At 38.1% G+C, this 16,895-nt stretch overlaps 1 protein-coding gene across 5 annotated transcripts in view; it reads right to left on the bottom strand.

Annotated features, from left to right (window-relative positions):
- Positions 1–16,895, bottom strand: part of CCDC91 (coiled-coil domain containing 91) — a 133,885-nt gene that overhangs the window by 82,314 nt on the left and 34,676 nt on the right. For 4 of the 5 annotated variants that reach the window (XM_005533123.3, XM_014261666.2, XM_088055528.1 and 1 more), the window contains exons 4-6: positions 12,679–12,836; positions 9,498–9,665; positions 7,374–7,478 (exon numbers count right to left, since the gene is read on the bottom strand). In XM_005533123.3, the coding sequence (XP_005533180.2) occupies positions 7,374–7,478; positions 9,498–9,665; positions 12,679–12,836 (431 nt within the window). The remainder of the gene's footprint in view (positions 1–7,373; positions 7,479–9,497; positions 9,666–12,678; positions 12,837–16,895) is intronic. The other variant, XM_014261667.2, reaches the window with a different exon arrangement.

Here is a 16,895-nt window from a genome sequence, read left to right as displayed (position 1 = left end):
AACAGGACTGCAGTGGACCCAGAGAGATGGAGATGCTTTGGCACCGTTCCCTGTATTTTTTGAGGAGGTGTACGCCATGTGACAGATAACTGTCCTACAAGCATTGCAACGTTTCTCTTTAACTGTTAAATCATCTTGTCTGGTTCACAGTTCATTACTAAACTATGAATGGCTGCAGATTGATGAAAATTTTATTGCTCACTAACGTGCTACACCTTTCAACTGACTTTTTCAATCTCTATTAAATTTTATTTATGTAACAGATAACTGGCCTGAAGTATTGTCTTTGCAGTACAGTTACCTAAGCTCCTTTCTACACAGGTTTCTTTTTAGGTAAATTTTGCACATCTTCATTATCCCCTCAAAAATTGAACACTACTCCTACATAAGCTAGAAAAAGATGGTAAAGAACTACATAAGCTAGAAAAAGGTGGTAAAGAACTCTAACCAATCAATGCTAAATATATATGGGCATTTCACAACCTTCTTAAGTAGAATTTCCATATTAAGTAGGAGAAACAGGATTAGTCCCTCTCAACGCACTTGCTGTGAATGTGCAAATGAAGATATGCAGTAGCTGTCAAAGACCTGTAACATACTGACCATAAATCAGTAAATACACTCAAATCGAGGGTGTACTGGCATGAAACATATCAGGATACATACAAAGCAGTCAGGACAAAAAACCTGGTTTTAAAAATTCCGTTTGGCTAGTACCTACTTGCACACTAAGATAATATAAGTTATTTAAGCATGATTTTTTGAAAACTTCTAAAATCAGGGAGGCAAAGGAGACACATAAGTGTATAAAAATAAATACTTGGCCCTATGACTGTAACTGAATATCAGATAATAAGGCAAGTCAGGCATCTCAAAGCTGTTAAATAACAGCACAACAGCATAAGAGAGGTATATTTTTAAAACAAAATTAGAATGCTTAGTCTTACATCCACTCTTCTAATTAATAATTCTGAAACAAGACAATAATTCTAAACAATAAAATAATTGAAGTTCAAAAGGAAAACGTAAGGAAAAAGAGCAGAATCTTTCCATAATAGAAATAAAAAGTTATTTTACCTCATGGATGGAAAAAGAATTTAGAGAAAAGAAGACATCAAAACTTGGGGGGAGCGGGGGTGGGGCATGAGAAGGTGGAGGGGGGGACCAGGCCAAAATGAAACAGCTATGAAATTATTAATAAATAAAGACTGAATAAAAGTGAGTGTCTGAAAGAAGAGTACAGAGTAACATTAAAAAAATTAAAGGTGAATAAATAAACATGAGTTATCTGGCACTCACTTGAAAAAGAGGTGGGCAAGGGATTGTTGCCATATCCATAAATACCTTTCGCAGTTCAGCAAAAAGATGCACTGCTATCTGTTAAAGTGTCTTTTCTGAAATTCCCCCTTTTTCCATATTCCGTGATTTTAAACCCTGCTGTGACCCGTGAAATTTCCTGGAATCTCATTTATAAATTTGTTTGCAGGTACAGTACATAAACTTTTTTTTCACACCTGTTTTTTTTTTGTCATTAACATTCTGTCTCCTCTATGTCTGTACCTAAAACCAACCTAAATATTTTCTTAGAAGATGGTGTTTAACAGGATGTAAGTCATATATTAGTTTTGTAAGAAAACATACATTTTCTAGTACTCCACCCATAAAAACCACCTACCTCCAAGACCTGTTTCCAGCCTCCTGCAGAACACCTTTTTTTCCAGGATCATAAATGCACTCTCCTGGAAGGAAAGACCAGGAAGGTGATGACAGGGTGTTGCCTTCTGTGTCAGGGAGGAATTGGAATATGTGGGGCTCTGTTTTGGGGTAGGGGATCAGTGAAGGATTTGGGGATTAGGATTAGCAGGCAGGCCAGCAAAATGGGAATTTCTGTGCCAGACAGTCTCCAGAGGGATGAGGCAGGTGAGACTTTCTCCAAACAGGAGGAAGCCTCATGTGATTCCTCACGAGGACCGTTTCCAACCCCAGAATCTGCCAGTGGGACAATGCAGTGATCCAGAACATTCCTGGGGCACACAGATAACAACCTCCAGAACACAGGCAGCTGAGGAACAATCCATGAGGCACTCTGTTGGACCCGAGCCTTAAAAACATGGAAAGACTCTCTGAGGATGTGAAGATCTGCCCTGACTGCAGTGATCATGAGATGGTGAGTTCAGGAGAAGGGCAAGCCAAAGATCATGACACTGGACTTGAGGGAAGACGCCTTTGGCCTCTTTGGGATCTGCCTGGGACATGGGACACAACCCTAGAGAGAAGGCTCCAAAAGAGCTGGTTCCTGCTCAGGGATTATTTCCTCCAAACTCAAGAATGGTCTATAGGGACCAGCAGGAAGTCAAGCACAGTCAGCAAGATTTCTGCATAGAGGAAAATCACTAAATTCTGACAAAAAAGGGAAGTGGAAGCACTAACTACAAAAACAAGGAGACAGACACAACCAAATATGCATCCTGGTTTATGTGAATTTGTGTGATATATGGGTCAAATATATAAAAACTTCAAAAGCAACAAGAAATATTAATCAAAATAAAAATAAAGTCATACCTCAGAGTTAAGAGGGAACAAACTGGCCCAAAATCTCAGGTTTACCATTTCCTATCTTTATATAACTGCATTTCAAGACTTTTTCTCATAATTTGAAATTGTATAATTTAAATGTGACATTTGCATAGGTACTGAAATCAAAAATTTCCCAAAACATCAACAGCTATGGAAATACATAAATGAAACAAGATCTAGCACCAGCAATGCTGGAACTTAGGTTATTGCTACCTTTAATCCCAGCTAGGTGTTATAGACAGCTGGGGTGGTGGTGGAGTGCTGAGACCCTGCACCTCTCAGCTGCTATAGTGAATTCACCTTTAGCCTTTAAAAAGGCTGAGTGAAATTCAGCTCTCAGTGACACAGAAGAAAGACAGAGCTTCATATCTCATCTCTTTGAAGGCTTTCATTCAGCTCTCTGCCCCAAGAAATGACTGTACTAATGCTACCGGGCTTACAGAAATCTGACCTTTTATCTCCTGCAGGTCAGGGCGTGTTAAAGGGAACAACCAATAAGAAACACAGAATTAACGTGAGCTGAATAGGATGCTGGACAGGTGGCTTTTCGCTTCACCACAGCTGAGAAAGTGGCCAGCTAAGGCTTCTCCCCTAAAGAGAGTGGTGAACTGTATCCTAAATAGTTTCTTCCCTCCAAGGAAGGATGGGTGTATTGTTGGCTGGTTCACTATCCCCCACAAGGTGTTACTGCATAACCTAGTGAATTTCCTTTGAATCATTCTGTACTGTTCTGTTAATGTTTTCCTCAGAATAATCTTCCTCTCCTGCCTTTCTGAAACACCACTCAAACAAGAAGCCTATCTGACCCACTTTCTGACACACAAAAATGTTATGTCAAGTGAAGTCACACTACCAACCAATTGATTTCCAATTCGTTGCAAAACAGTAATATTGCTACACAAAATAAGTATAAAGTCCCTTTTAAAATAAATTTTAAGATGTTCCCTAAAGAAAGGTGGAACAGTAACAAAGGTTTACAAAAGATAACAACTACATATTTGTAAAGCTGGAAGAAGTCTGTATTCAAGAGATAAAAAAGAAGGTTTTTTCAGAAAGAAGGGTCACACCACAACAATATTGTTCTTTAGAAAAACAGCCTGCTTAGCTTCCAGAAAGGAATGATGATGGGAAAAAATGTGTATAAACACAACTAGAATTTTCCAGTGGCAATGCAGCACTTCTTCAAATGTGACTGTGTGGTAAATCAAACAAACAGCAGAGAAGAGTATGAATCACTTCTCAGTGAATCACCAAAACCAGTTGTCTGTAGATAGACCAAACATCAGGGGCCTTATCAGCTAAACAATCTTTCTGGGAACTGCTTTCCCTTCTCAAATTAAGTATTCCATCAATGATTTGCAAACAGGAGAACATCACCTACTCAACAGTAATGTTAATTTTGCTATTGATGGTTTTTGCTGTATTACAAATTGGGAGTTTCATAGTTTCAAAATGCAGCCTTTGCTTGTTTTTACAACATACTGTAATGTGGCTACAGCAAAATTTTAGATTTCTAGGATTAAGTGACCACTAAGTCTGCATTATCTTCAAAACCTTGTATGACTTACTAGCACCAAATGACTTAAAAATATGTAGCAACTCACACCTAAGGAAGAACTGAAGTTTTAAAAGTTGAGATGAATATATATACTCTGATCAAAAAAAGGGAAAGATGTAAAACTGACATACCAGCCAAGAAAATATAAAAATCAGACATACATTTGCACCTGTCTAAAATAAGCAAGGAATTAAAAGGCTAAGATTGCAACTTTATGGTTGCAACACTGCACACAAGTCAAAACCCCTAAAATTACACTTCCCACACCAATTTTAACTCAGTTCCAATTTGCAAGTAAAGAAGGTAGAAATATATTATGTTATTCTGCCTCTTAAATAGTACAAACACTGAAGCAGGAAAGTGGGAATCATAATATGGATGCTAAATCTGAACCAGAGTGCCTGTAGCTTTTACAGGCTACACAGAGCTCGATCCTGCCTGAGAGCTAGCCTGAGAAATTCATAGGAGGATTTCAAAACATTCCTCAGAGACAGAAAACAACTGCCAGGTGCTGTTTGTCTGTCTTCTTGTTTTCCTTGCAGGAGAAAGTCAGGAGGTGGTGTACACCACTGACCAATGATGGTGATGTAGCAGTTAACTAACCAATAAGAGTTTCCTTTCTGTACTTTCCACGAACTAATCTATAAAACAAAGCTAAAGCAATAAACTAAGGAATTCTCCTGATCTGACTCCTTGAGAGTCCGTGTCATCTCTACCCAGCCGTTCCTAATTAGAGCGACATCATAACTCTAATTTTATTATCTAATTTTATTAGCTTATATGAATTCATATTAGCTTATATGAACTAATGGTCTTCAAAGAGACCATTGCATTAAATATCCAAACAACTCTATAATACTAGTTAATACCAATTTGTTTATTCTGTTTTTGAACCCACTGCTGCCCCTTCACTGTCTCTGGTTGTTGCACTTACATACAGAAATAATGTTAAGAATGTGAAAATACTACACGGTCTTCTCAATGTTGATTTTTTTCAAAGCTCATTTTATTTAGATGAAACACAAAACTTTTTACCTTTCGGTTTTGCACAATGATAAATGTGGCAATACTCTATTGTCACCCACTGGTTAAATGTTAACACTATACCAAAGATTTGGAATTCTGCCTCCCATGCTTAGGAATAGTGATTATCACTACCCTTCAATTCTTCAATTTTCAGAACTACCAAATTCAGTTTAAAAGTTTTTCACACCTATCATGAAGAAAGTTTGTGACTAGTCCAGAACAAAACTTGCTTCATTATAATGGTAACCCAGCTCAGTGAAAGTATTTTTATGTTCCTACCTTGCCTTTCAAAGTTATTATTTTTCTATATCAAAAAACCTAAAGCATATTTTATTGATGCAATTTTGTGAGAATGAAACTGTGATAACATAACTGTTACCCTTGACTGAGGCAGAAACCAACAGGAAAAGACGTAAAGAAAAATTAGATTACTGACTTAGTTGACAAAGATAAATGAAATCTTCTTTCATAACTAAGCACAGTAGTTCCTTCAAAAAAGAAAAGGTTCTTATCTAAATATCACCTTGATAAAAATCTGATTAACTGACTGTTTTTGTTATATCTAGAGCAGCTTTTGAGAATTTCCTGTCACAAGTGCCAGAAGCCAGTTAATTGGTAAATATAAAGGTGTATGAAACAGTGCGTGTTCATGTAAAAGGCAATTCAAAAAGTCTCCTGAGGCATTGGTTTTATACTTTTTACTCAAACATTAACACAGCAAATTAATTTAAAAGGAATTAAGTCAATGCACACCTACAGCTTTGGATGCTGGCATCAGTACCATTGGAAATGTCATCCTGAGAGTCTGTGCCAGAGGCACCACTGCAGTCTGCTTTAAAGCTTTTCAGGTCAACATCACTAATAACCAGCTGCTTCTACTGGAAAAGGCAGAGCCGGTGGGACAGACATCTGTCCTTGGGAGTTGCCAGCTCTGCTCAGTGTGTGGCCACAGGTGGTGACCCTCATGTTGCAGGAGTCAGAAAAGAAAGACAAAAGAAAATAAAAGCTGTAATAACAGAAGGTATCCACAATTCAAGTCTCATGAATGTAACTTTAAAAGGCAGCTCTTAGAAGCATGACTCACTTTCCTTCTCTGGTTTGATTCTGGCTGTACCCAGAAGACAACAAGAGGAAGCACATGAGCATTTCTACACAGTAAGTTAAAGGTTATGACTCTTTTCTTGCCATTTTTAAAAGCTTCAGTACCTGACTAAAAGAATTATGATACAGACTGATAGTTGCAAACCTCAGTAGCATTTCCACTATTCAAAATAACAGTGTTCTTCAAGTAGAAGTAAGTATTAACAACATAAAATTCACCCATTCTATTGTTTAGGATAACCAATAACTAACCACTATGGTACACCATAATTCATGAGGGTTTCAAGTTAAACATCCTTTTATATCATGGTTAAGCAAACATTTCTTTCATTGAGTAAAGTGTTACACACAAAAAAGGAAAAAGAACAGTATTAGATAATTATATTACTGTAAATTCCAGAATATACCGCTGTCAGGAATTCAAAACAAATTATTACAGCAACCCTTTAAGTACAAATGGGAAACAATGCAATAGCTATTAAAGACCAGCCAGAGCAGCAAAAAAATTAAGTGAAGCTGAGTTACAGACACAAACTTCTGAAATGCTGGAAAAAAAACATCTGCTTGCTTTGCTCTAACACTGGAAGATGACTGAAAACTTCAGTGAGAATTTTGTCTAGGATGTGAAATTTTACACATGTATTAAATGGAAGATGTTAACTTTTACAATGGAAACAATTCTAATTCCATTGTCTATCATCTAATTACACTACAGATTTTTATTATGCTGCATGAATAATTCCATATTGAAGTTAGGTAAGACAGAACAAACAATTGGCCATAGCACTCTAGAACATACTAAGTTATGCTGTTTAACACAACTACTGAGAAAAGTGGTTTTCTTCTCTTCTGTTTTATGATGTAGACCCTAAAAAGGAAGAGTGATCTGAGTTACAAAAATGTGGTTAGGCAAGGGGGATATTAAACTAACATTCCTGCTAATGTAAAATATCAGGCTCTGAAATTCTGAATTTTTCTCTGAAAAGAAATTATTTAAATTCAAAAGGCTTTGGAGCAGGCCCACAGGTACCTAAAAGAATATTTGTTGGATATAAATATACTCTACACAAAACCCTCCTGAAAAACAAAGATACTGCAGGAAAGAAATTACCTGGAGTGTCTTGTAATGATCTTGATGTGGAAGCACTTTTTCTTTTTTTTCCTTCAAGAATTCCATTTCTAGCACACTATGTTTTTCCAGCAAATATTCCAATTCCTATAAAGTTTGTAAAATATAACACATGAAATTACAAACTTTTCTGAATTGTGAAAATACAGATTCATTCAACCATTCAAAATAATTTAATTTCTGGTAACTGTAGTATTTGCTGTCTTAATTATCACAGAGATAAAGGGTTGTGCAAGAAAATTCTGACTGCAGTCTTTAAATTGAGACAGTATTTTTAAGAGTGAGGTATTTAAAATCCAAGGCATGTCCCATGTTTAAGGAATGACCTATAAGAAGTGGCCAAGGTGCCCTTAATAACATCCTCTAACTTCTTCTGAACTCTGAAGGGTTTAGGCAGCTGGATCAGTTGGTACAGGTCCCTTCCAACTGGAATTATTATATTTTATTCCAATTATTTTCATCTTTTTAATATCTTGCTCTTCCTTTCTGCTCTTGAAAAGCAGCATATTAAATGTACTGCCAGCAAATATTTTCACTGAAAAGACAGGAATCCTATGACATTTATGCATGTATAAAATGATCTCTACATCTCCAAAATGAATAAAATCTTAAAATATTCTGGGATCTTGCAGATAGCCACTCTGGAAGCCTGCACAACATGAACCAATAGAGAGGAAGAATAACACCACTGACAAACTTAAAAATTATTTGCTGTACAAAGAGCTAAAGATTTTTATTTTTCCTTAATGCAGTCATTTCTATTGTACATAAGCTGCTGGCACCCTTTCAGTTGCTCAAGAGCAATTATTTCTCCAAGCCATGCAGGAAGCCAGTATAGAAACAAATGACCTCCCAGGTCACTGCACAGCTATTCAAACAAAGTTATTCAAACTGAGAGGGTCATGAGGAGGACAGAAAGAGCAGGTCTGCTTAGTTCAACCCTGCTTTTGGACAAAATAGTCAAAACAGTTTGAGAGATTCCAATGGTGAGATAGAAACAGATTGTGGAACACCAATCCAAAGCCTCTCTCTCCACCTGCCTCCTCTTCTGTATTCCTGCTTCCCTTCCAAACTTTCCATCATACACTTAGCAAAACCAGCCCATTGCAGACCTCCTCATCCTTGGCTCCAGTTATTTACCCTCATTTTCATTTCCGACAAGCCGTTTGCTCCGTCCCCAGCACAACTTGAGGCCTCCCAAGAAAGAGTATTAAGAATAACAGAAGTTAAACTCACTCTCCCATGCCTCATTGACCTTTTGCTAACTCAGATGTGTAACTACAGGCACAGCTTTGTGCTCTTATTGTATTCAGATCAGAAGGAATATGAAGAATTTAGCTACTAGGGCTCCCACCCCCAAAAAAATCAAAACAAAGCTCATGCTGAGAAAGCTTGTATTTTTTTTTTCCTTTTTTTTTATCAGTTAGGCTAAAAAAGTGGTTTTTTTTTTCCCCTGGCACTTCAGAAAAATTCAGCCTAAAATAAGACACCAGACATAAAAAAAGAAGTATTTTAGCTACATTGAGTGGTGTGCCCAGTTCTGGCCAGTCTCTGGAGAGTATCTAGAAAACAAAGATGGGGAAGGGTTTGGAGCACAAATTTGATGAGAAAAGGCTGAGGGAGCAGCGGAAAAAAACAGAGGTTTGAGGGGACCTTATCTCTTGTAGGCAGGTGGGGGTCAGGCTCTGCTCCCAGGGAACAAGGGACAGAACAAGAGGAAATAGCCGCAAGTTGTGCCAGGGGAGGTTCAGGTTGGACATCAGGAGGAATTTCTTCCTGGAAAGGAGAGTCAGGCATTGGCAGGGGCTGCCCAGGGAGATGCTGGAGTCCTCATCCCTGGAGGGATCCAAGGAATGCCTGGATGTGGCACTCAGTGCTCTGTGCTAGTGACAAGGTGGGGATCATTCACAGGTTGAACTCAATGGTCTTCAAAGTCTTTTCCAACATCAATGATTTTATAATTCTAAATTTGGCCAGTTTCTGTGGAACTTCGCAAACTTCCACGAAAAAATGAATTTCAAATGAATTTTAAACCTTTTCCAGCTCCACCTATATTTAATTCCTATATAAATGCTAAGTGTTTTCCTTCAAAAAGACTATTCATACCTGTTTGATTTTTAGTTTTTCTTCCTCAGCACTGCAAAGCTTGATTTCGAGGTTTGCAACCGCTTGTTGAAGGCAGCTCTTAGGTTCATTTGTTCTCTTTATCTCAACATCAGCTAAAGTCTTGTCTTCAATTACATTTGAAGAGGCAATTGGAATATCTGCCTGAATCTAATTCATAGGAGAAAAGTGGAACTGAATCATCTCTCTCAATGCATCAGGGAAACAAACTCTCCTTGGATTAGTCATTCCACGTTTTCACCCAGTGCACACTGCTAACAGTGATCACAGAAAGGGCATACAGAGGGTTTGTGCTAAAAGAAATATCTCATCCTTAGGCTAGACTAATAAAATAAAAGTAATTCAGACATCTCTACAACATTTAGTTACTGTTATTTCAGTAGACTGGAGAAGAACAGAAAACAGGTGAAACACTGATGGATAATCCCACACTTTCAGAAAAAAACACAAATAAATTAGGTGATGTTTAAAACATTTTGTGGTAAAATTGACAAAAGTCAAAGCTTTATTTCTCCCCCCTTAAAAAATATTTTTTTTTATTTAAAAGGAGAGGTCAAATAATTGTTCATTTTGCAGCAAAGAACTCCAAGGAAAAAGCTGAAAAATTAAATCAGCTGCCAGTTTTTAAACAACCTGAAAGCCACGCACACTTGAGATTTGGATGGTGAAAGAAACATTAAAGAGAGGTTTGACTGATCTGACCTAATCCTCCCCCCTAGGACCTTTTATTCCAAAAATATACTCAGGTAATTCATTGACTTTCCAATAAATATCTCTCAAAGGACTCAAAGTAACAAACAAAATTAACTGAGATCTTGACTGTACATGAATATGTAAGATACAGCAGACAAAACAGGCAGAGAGAAAACTGCAGTTTGTGCTCTGAATTCTCCTGTAAGAAGCAAAGAGAAGCCATGTGTCAGTTCCATTTCTGAGTACTACTCAAGATTAGTCTGGCACCACCAAAACCTGTGAGTATGGAACATGCATACAACATATAATAGCAAAGGATTTTTTAATATGAAATCTCAGGAGGCTCTAGACATAGAATTATAAAAGAATACACTTCTAGCATTACTCTCTAATAGGTATAAGAATATTTTATTTTAGTTTTCTGTCCACCATTTTCCTTTAATTTATTCCTTAGTGCCAAGTCAACTCCATTTCAAAATAATGGTAAAGAATCTGCTCTCAACTCTTTTCAGCAGGACTTGCTAATAAAGTTCTTTAATTTGTACTAATTTTGCATTACAGAGAATTTATGGAATGACGGGGTCTGTCAGTAGCTGAACAGAACAAGATGACAAAAACTGAAACATGGACTAGAACTAGAATTTGCACATACATTTAGTCTGAAGTAACAAAGTGTATTTCTTATTTTTCTGTAAGATTACCTAACTAAATGATTTTATAGTTTTAAAAAATACCCCTAAGCCTTAGTGTTCTGGAATAACCCAAGTGCTCTTTCCAGAGAATACAAAAGCTAAAATTGCTGGCCTAGCTCAAACAAGAAAGGTCAGAAGTTATTCACTGTTAGCCAAAATGAAAAAAGGCAGGATCTGCGGTGGCTGAAGAAAATCACTTTTTGATCATCCTGCCAGTAAAAGAAATTTACTTATCAAAACTTTGTCAAAAAGTCAGATGAAGAGCCTTCAACACAGAAAATTACCCTGGATTACTCAGTCAAAAAAAGAAAACAAACACTCCTCCCTCTCAAGAAAAAAAAAAAAAAAACCAAACAACTAATTTTTTGATTTATAAATTTCTCTGATATCATTTGCATCTGGGCACATCTCTTCTTCACTTTTTACAGGCTTTCCTCAGAACATTAGTCTGGGAGCAAACACAAAATAGTAACTCATTCATTCATTCATTCACTCACAATTGGTGCCACAGTCTTTCTGGAAGTGTGAACATACAGATGCTCCTCAAAGGAATAGAATAAGACTCAAAAGCAAAACCTGTATTTTGTGCATGTTGATTAAACAGTTCTAAAGATAAGCTTTTAAATCATCAGGAAACGAAGATCTGACTTAATCATGAAATTCAGCTTTCACCAGGCACAGCTGTAAGACTTGATAAGCCTACCTGAAGAATAAGAAACCAAGGAAGTGCTGAAAACAGGAGGGTTGGCAATTACAAAGAACATTTTTTTACAGTTTTTACAACCAAAACACTGATTGGTTCATAGTGAGGCAAGAACACTTTTTAATTCAAATGTATACTACTCCACATCCCAAAACAAGTAAGTTTACAATGAATTAACATATTCAAACAGGGATCACTGCAATTAATGGCAAAAAAAACTCAGAAGGGTAAATCTATTTAAGTCTCATCTGCAGCAGCTCTTGTGATTCTGAGAAAATTCTTGTGATAATCTCCAGGCAGAAAGGCTTTTCCCTTCCTTGCTCACCTAGTTGTAAACTAAACATTTTCACACCCCAGAAAGAAACAAAGATCAGCTCTCAGCAGCACTGCAGGCACAGGTCACACAACTAGGACTGTGTCAGAATACCAAAAAAACCAAACCAAACCAAACCAAACCAAACCAAAACCCCAACCTTAAATGTAATGGGGAAAAAATAAAGTGAAACAAAATAAAATGCAACCCCCATAAAATTAATTTGATTATAATTAAGTAAAGATTAAATGCTAATTCTCTAATCATAGAATGGTTTGGGTTGGAAGGGACTTGAAGAGCATCTCATTCCAACACCCTAGCAGGGGCAGAACACCTTCCACTAGAACAGGCTGCTCAGAACCTCAACCTTGAAAATCCTAAAAACCGAGCCCTAAAACCACTTTGGGAAAACATAAGATATATAACTACAGTTGTAATCTTTTCAGCTTTAACAGTAGCCAGCTGAGAGAACCTTTCTACTGATGTTTCTATTGGTGTTGCATACTCATCACCATCAGCATGCCTTTAATATCTCTAACACAGTAATCTCTCTTGCAGTTCATACCACAGCAGTATGGTTTCTCTCAGTTATAGGCTTCATAAATACTTTTTAAATAATTTTGCTTCAAAGCCTGCATCACAGAAATCCAAGGACCTTTTGCTCTTAAAACACATTTCAATCTAAATGTGTACAGGAAAGATGCAATGCTGATGTTTAATATATTGAGTTCCTGCACTGAAGCTCAAAAATTGTGGGTTTACCTCTTCTTCAGGAACAGCTGGATTTATCACACTCTTGCCTGTTTGAATAGCTGTTGCCACATTATCACTTGATAAAATGAAGGAGTCAGAAGGAACCAGGCAGGAAGAAGGCACAGAGTGCTCCAGGAGAATATCAGGAGATCTATGGACTTCAGGCACTAGAAACAGAAAACACACATAATATGAAGAACCACCCAAAAATTAGTTGTTTCTGGAATCCATGCCTAGTAAAATCCATCAAAAGTCTAGTCATACCAACGTAAGGGTACATATTTCTTATAATCCAATTGCACTCTAGAGTAATTTCACACAGTGCCTGTGGTTTTCAGTAGTATCAACTTAAGGACATTCAAAATTGTAGTTACAATAAATTTAGACTTTTAATTTCCACAGAGGTTTTACAAGGCAACAGCTCTCAAACAGACCACTTGTAACTCTGTCTCTTTAGATTCAGACAGCCCTTCAGCTTCAGCATGATCTTGAATCAGTTTCAGTCAATAGGAGAAGTATATTTATAATTTCTCAAGCTTTATACATTTTAAACTTAAAAAAATCCACAACTGTCTTAGAAGCCATATACAAACACCTTGCCAAGACACAAGATAAAACAGCTTTATATTTTATAAGAAGTAAAAAGACAACAAAGTAAATAACTCTCTAGCTAATAAAATTTAAGTGGCATTAACACTGGACTGAGAGCTCTTCCATACCAAGTTCCAGTTATGCCAGAAAACCCCTAAACAGTGGATCAACATTACCAACCTGGCACAACAGTAAATCTTGTTTTTAAAAAAAGACAAACTAAACAAACTAAATAAAAAGAAGGAAAAAGAGAAAGTTTTGCCTACATTTTAAATTTAATAGCAAAGTCCTGCAAACTTTGACATGGTCAGCTCCGAGTGTGTCTTTGCCATAGGCAAAAAAAGCATATCCAATTGTTTCAGAAAACGCAGCTCCCAATATTATTACAACTCTGGCAACATGTAAAAGATGCCACTAGCCTGGAGCAAGGCTCAGCCTCTGGATATCACTGTTAAATACTGCAAAAGTACTCAGCACAAAACAGTGCGTACAACTGGCCTCAAGGCATTCAAAAGGACACACTAATTCTTGAATCCAGGCACTCTCTCTGTCCCATCTTCTTCAGCTCCCAGTTCTAGGACTCAGGTATAACATAGAGGAACATACAAACCTCATCAAATGATAAGAAGAAAGAAAACAGACCATAAGGGAGAAAAGTATCAGTAGGGTAACTGCAATGATAGAAGATTTGGACGTGACCAAAAAAATAGGAAAAAGAAATAAATCACAGCTCAGCAGAAGATAGAAAGTTGGCTGAAAAGCCTAGAGGAGAGCACTTCAGCCAACAGAACAGGAAGCAGTTTAGGTAACTGCATTTTAATAGTTAACTCCTCCAGAACCACAAACGAGTTTTGGCTTTCTTTTATGTATCTTAAGATAAAACTCCCCTCCCATTCCAAGTGTCTGCTTTCAAAGGCAGCTTCCTATAAAAATTACCTACTCTGCTAGTTCAAGTGGCATTGAAGTACAGAGAAGATGATCTTTTTGTATCTAAACAAAAATTAAAGTCTCAGCTTTATACTATCACTTAATGCCCTGAGTCTCAGTTTTAAATCAATTTCCATCTGAAGGAAAAACAACTAAAATAATGTATCAGGCAATTTCTGACTGAGCAGGCAAGTGGTTCTCTTACTAAAACTGTCAACTCACATGGAAAAACTGAGCATGGTCCTTGTGATGAAAATGTTCAGCCTTTGGTGCTATTACCATAGCACAGGCATAGGTCACATATAAATACTTTATCTCAAAAAACAGCCACAGAGACTGGGTGTTGTGGTTTAAGAAAGTCTGGTTTTAAGTTAGGTGCAAGCTCCCCGGCTGCAGGGTGGTTACACTGGGAGGAGCCAATCAATAGGCTCATTTTGAAGAGCCAATCAGCTGCCTAGTTTGGAAGACTGACACCCAGTTAAACCACTCAAAAGAGCTAGCTACGCCGCCAAGGAAAAGCACGTTTAAAGATTAACAGAGACCGGGAAAACTCTCTTGGCTTCCGGCCCTTGAACAGGTTGGCTTGGGCCAGCTGGGCATGGCCAGGTTGGCACGCTGCCTGGCTGGGATTTCTGCCACCGCTGGGCCGTGCCGCAAGGACTGCCCCAGGGCAGTGGGTGACTGCACAGCTGGGACTGCTCGGCTGAGGTTGGCGCGGCTGGGGTGCACGGCCCAGGCAGCGCAGCATGACTGAGGCTATTTCAGCATGGCTCGCAAAATGAACTTTGCATACACCGAGGCCAGGAGCAGCCGTGAGGCCACCACCATCCCGGGGCCAGGAGCGGCCACGTGGCTGGGGCCCCACGGCTGGGATTGGAGCAGCTGAAGCAGCGCTGCGTGGCTACAGGTATCTTGGCATGACTGTTAATGGGCTTTGTTTGCTTAGCTGCTTTTAGCTGGCTATGCTGCGGACTGAAGGACAAAAGCAGCGGCATGGGTTTTGGGGTGTTTTTCCTCTTTTTCCCAGTGCTCTGCATGAAGGAAAGGGATGGGGTAGTGCCGGCGGCCGGCAGAGCTTGCACAGTGTCGGCAGAGACCACATGAGCAACAGTGACAGGCACGGGGAGCGATCTCCCCGATGCAGAGCCTGGATCAGATCAACCCTTCAGCACTGCAGAACTCCATAAAAAACTGTTTCAACTGATAAAGCTTAAGAAGAAATAAACCTACGGATACCAGTTCTCCTCCAAATCAGAAGAAGGAAAGGGGGAAGACATATAGAGAAAACATGGGACTCTGAAGTCAGTAAAGAAGGAGTCAACTTCTAGATGGGAGGGGATTGAGGAGATGCCTTAGTCTTAGGCTGAAATTCTTTTTGTAAGGCTTTGGAGAAGATATAATTGATACATAAGACTCTTTTTTCCCTGTAACTCATGAAATGCATTGGGGGAATGTAGCGTTCTAACCACAGCCATGAACAGAGGCACCAGTGCTGAAATAAGCAGATGTTGAAGTAATTTTGATCCAATGATAAATTTGAACAGAGAGAAATGAGAGAGATGAGAAAACTTGCCCCAGGAATATAAGAAGAAAACCTGTTCTCAGAGATACATTAAAAGAACTTTTGGTTTTGTGCTGGAACAGCTCATCCTTAAAAACAGCACCACAATAAGTTGACATGGTCCAGGAATGCAGCTGTGGGAAGGCTGTCAAAGATGGGAGGAACTTCATGATTGCAGATTTCCAGGCAGCTGCTAATTCATAGAAATTAAAAACCACGAGAGAACTGTTTCTGTGGAGAAGTCTCCATGGCATGGCAAGAGAGACTCCTCCCTAAATGGACTGAAGAAAGACTATTCTAGAGGTGGTAAACTGACAAAGTCCCAGGTTTTGTCTCTTAACTTTGTCAGTGGGAAAGAAAAGAGGGTGGGGGGGGAGGAGAAGTGTTCTGAAGGTTTTATTCTAATTTTTCTTATTATTTTTCTTTAATTCTGTTAATAAAGTTTTCTTTGTACCCTTTTAAAGTTTGTGCCTGTTTTAACCTCCTTCTCCTTATTCGTATCTCACAGCACAAAAATGAGTAAATATATTCTAGTAGGTGCAATGGCGTTTAGCCAGCACTAACTGACCTACTACACTGGGCACATATGAGGAATGTAGACTTGCTGAGATTAGAGCTTTAGGTATTCACGTATTTTGGGGTGTCCAATCCTAGACAGAAAACTCCATTTTTCAGCAGTTTTACATGGAATCTTCTGCAATCAGGTGGAGCTTTCAGTAGTTCTAATTATATTAATGAATGCTTAGCATCTTAAAGAGGAAAAAAAAAACCAAACCAGAAACAAAATCCCCACTCCTTAAGTTATCAAAATGAAACCTAGGAAATGAGCAACAACTGGTGAGCACTTCTGAACATTGTGGTTTAAAATTTTCAACTAAACACATGACCTTGCAGATGACAAGAAAAGGTAGCAACTGTCCAAGGTATCATTCAAACATCTTTTTTACAAAGCCTTCTTTTTACTTTTCAGCAATGTTAAAGATTCATAAATTAGACATTCCTAGAATTACATGTGCTTTGTCTGTAATTCAAGCTCTCTTAATTCATTCCTCTTGCATACATACTGGTGTAATTGCATTTTAGTTCAGCTCAGAATTCACTTATAAAGAGAACCCTTTAATAATTCCTGCTTAGCATGCCTTAGTTA

The sequence above is a fragment of the Pseudopodoces humilis genome, chromosome 5 (assembly GCF_049639895.1).
Source record: "Pseudopodoces humilis isolate 2021_Gansu_Grassland_sample_001 chromosome 5, ASM4963989v1, whole genome shotgun sequence".
Lineage (NCBI taxonomy): Eukaryota > Metazoa > Chordata > Aves > Passeriformes > Paridae > Pseudopodoces > Pseudopodoces humilis.
This window is presented reverse-complemented; position numbering and strand designations above follow the sequence as displayed.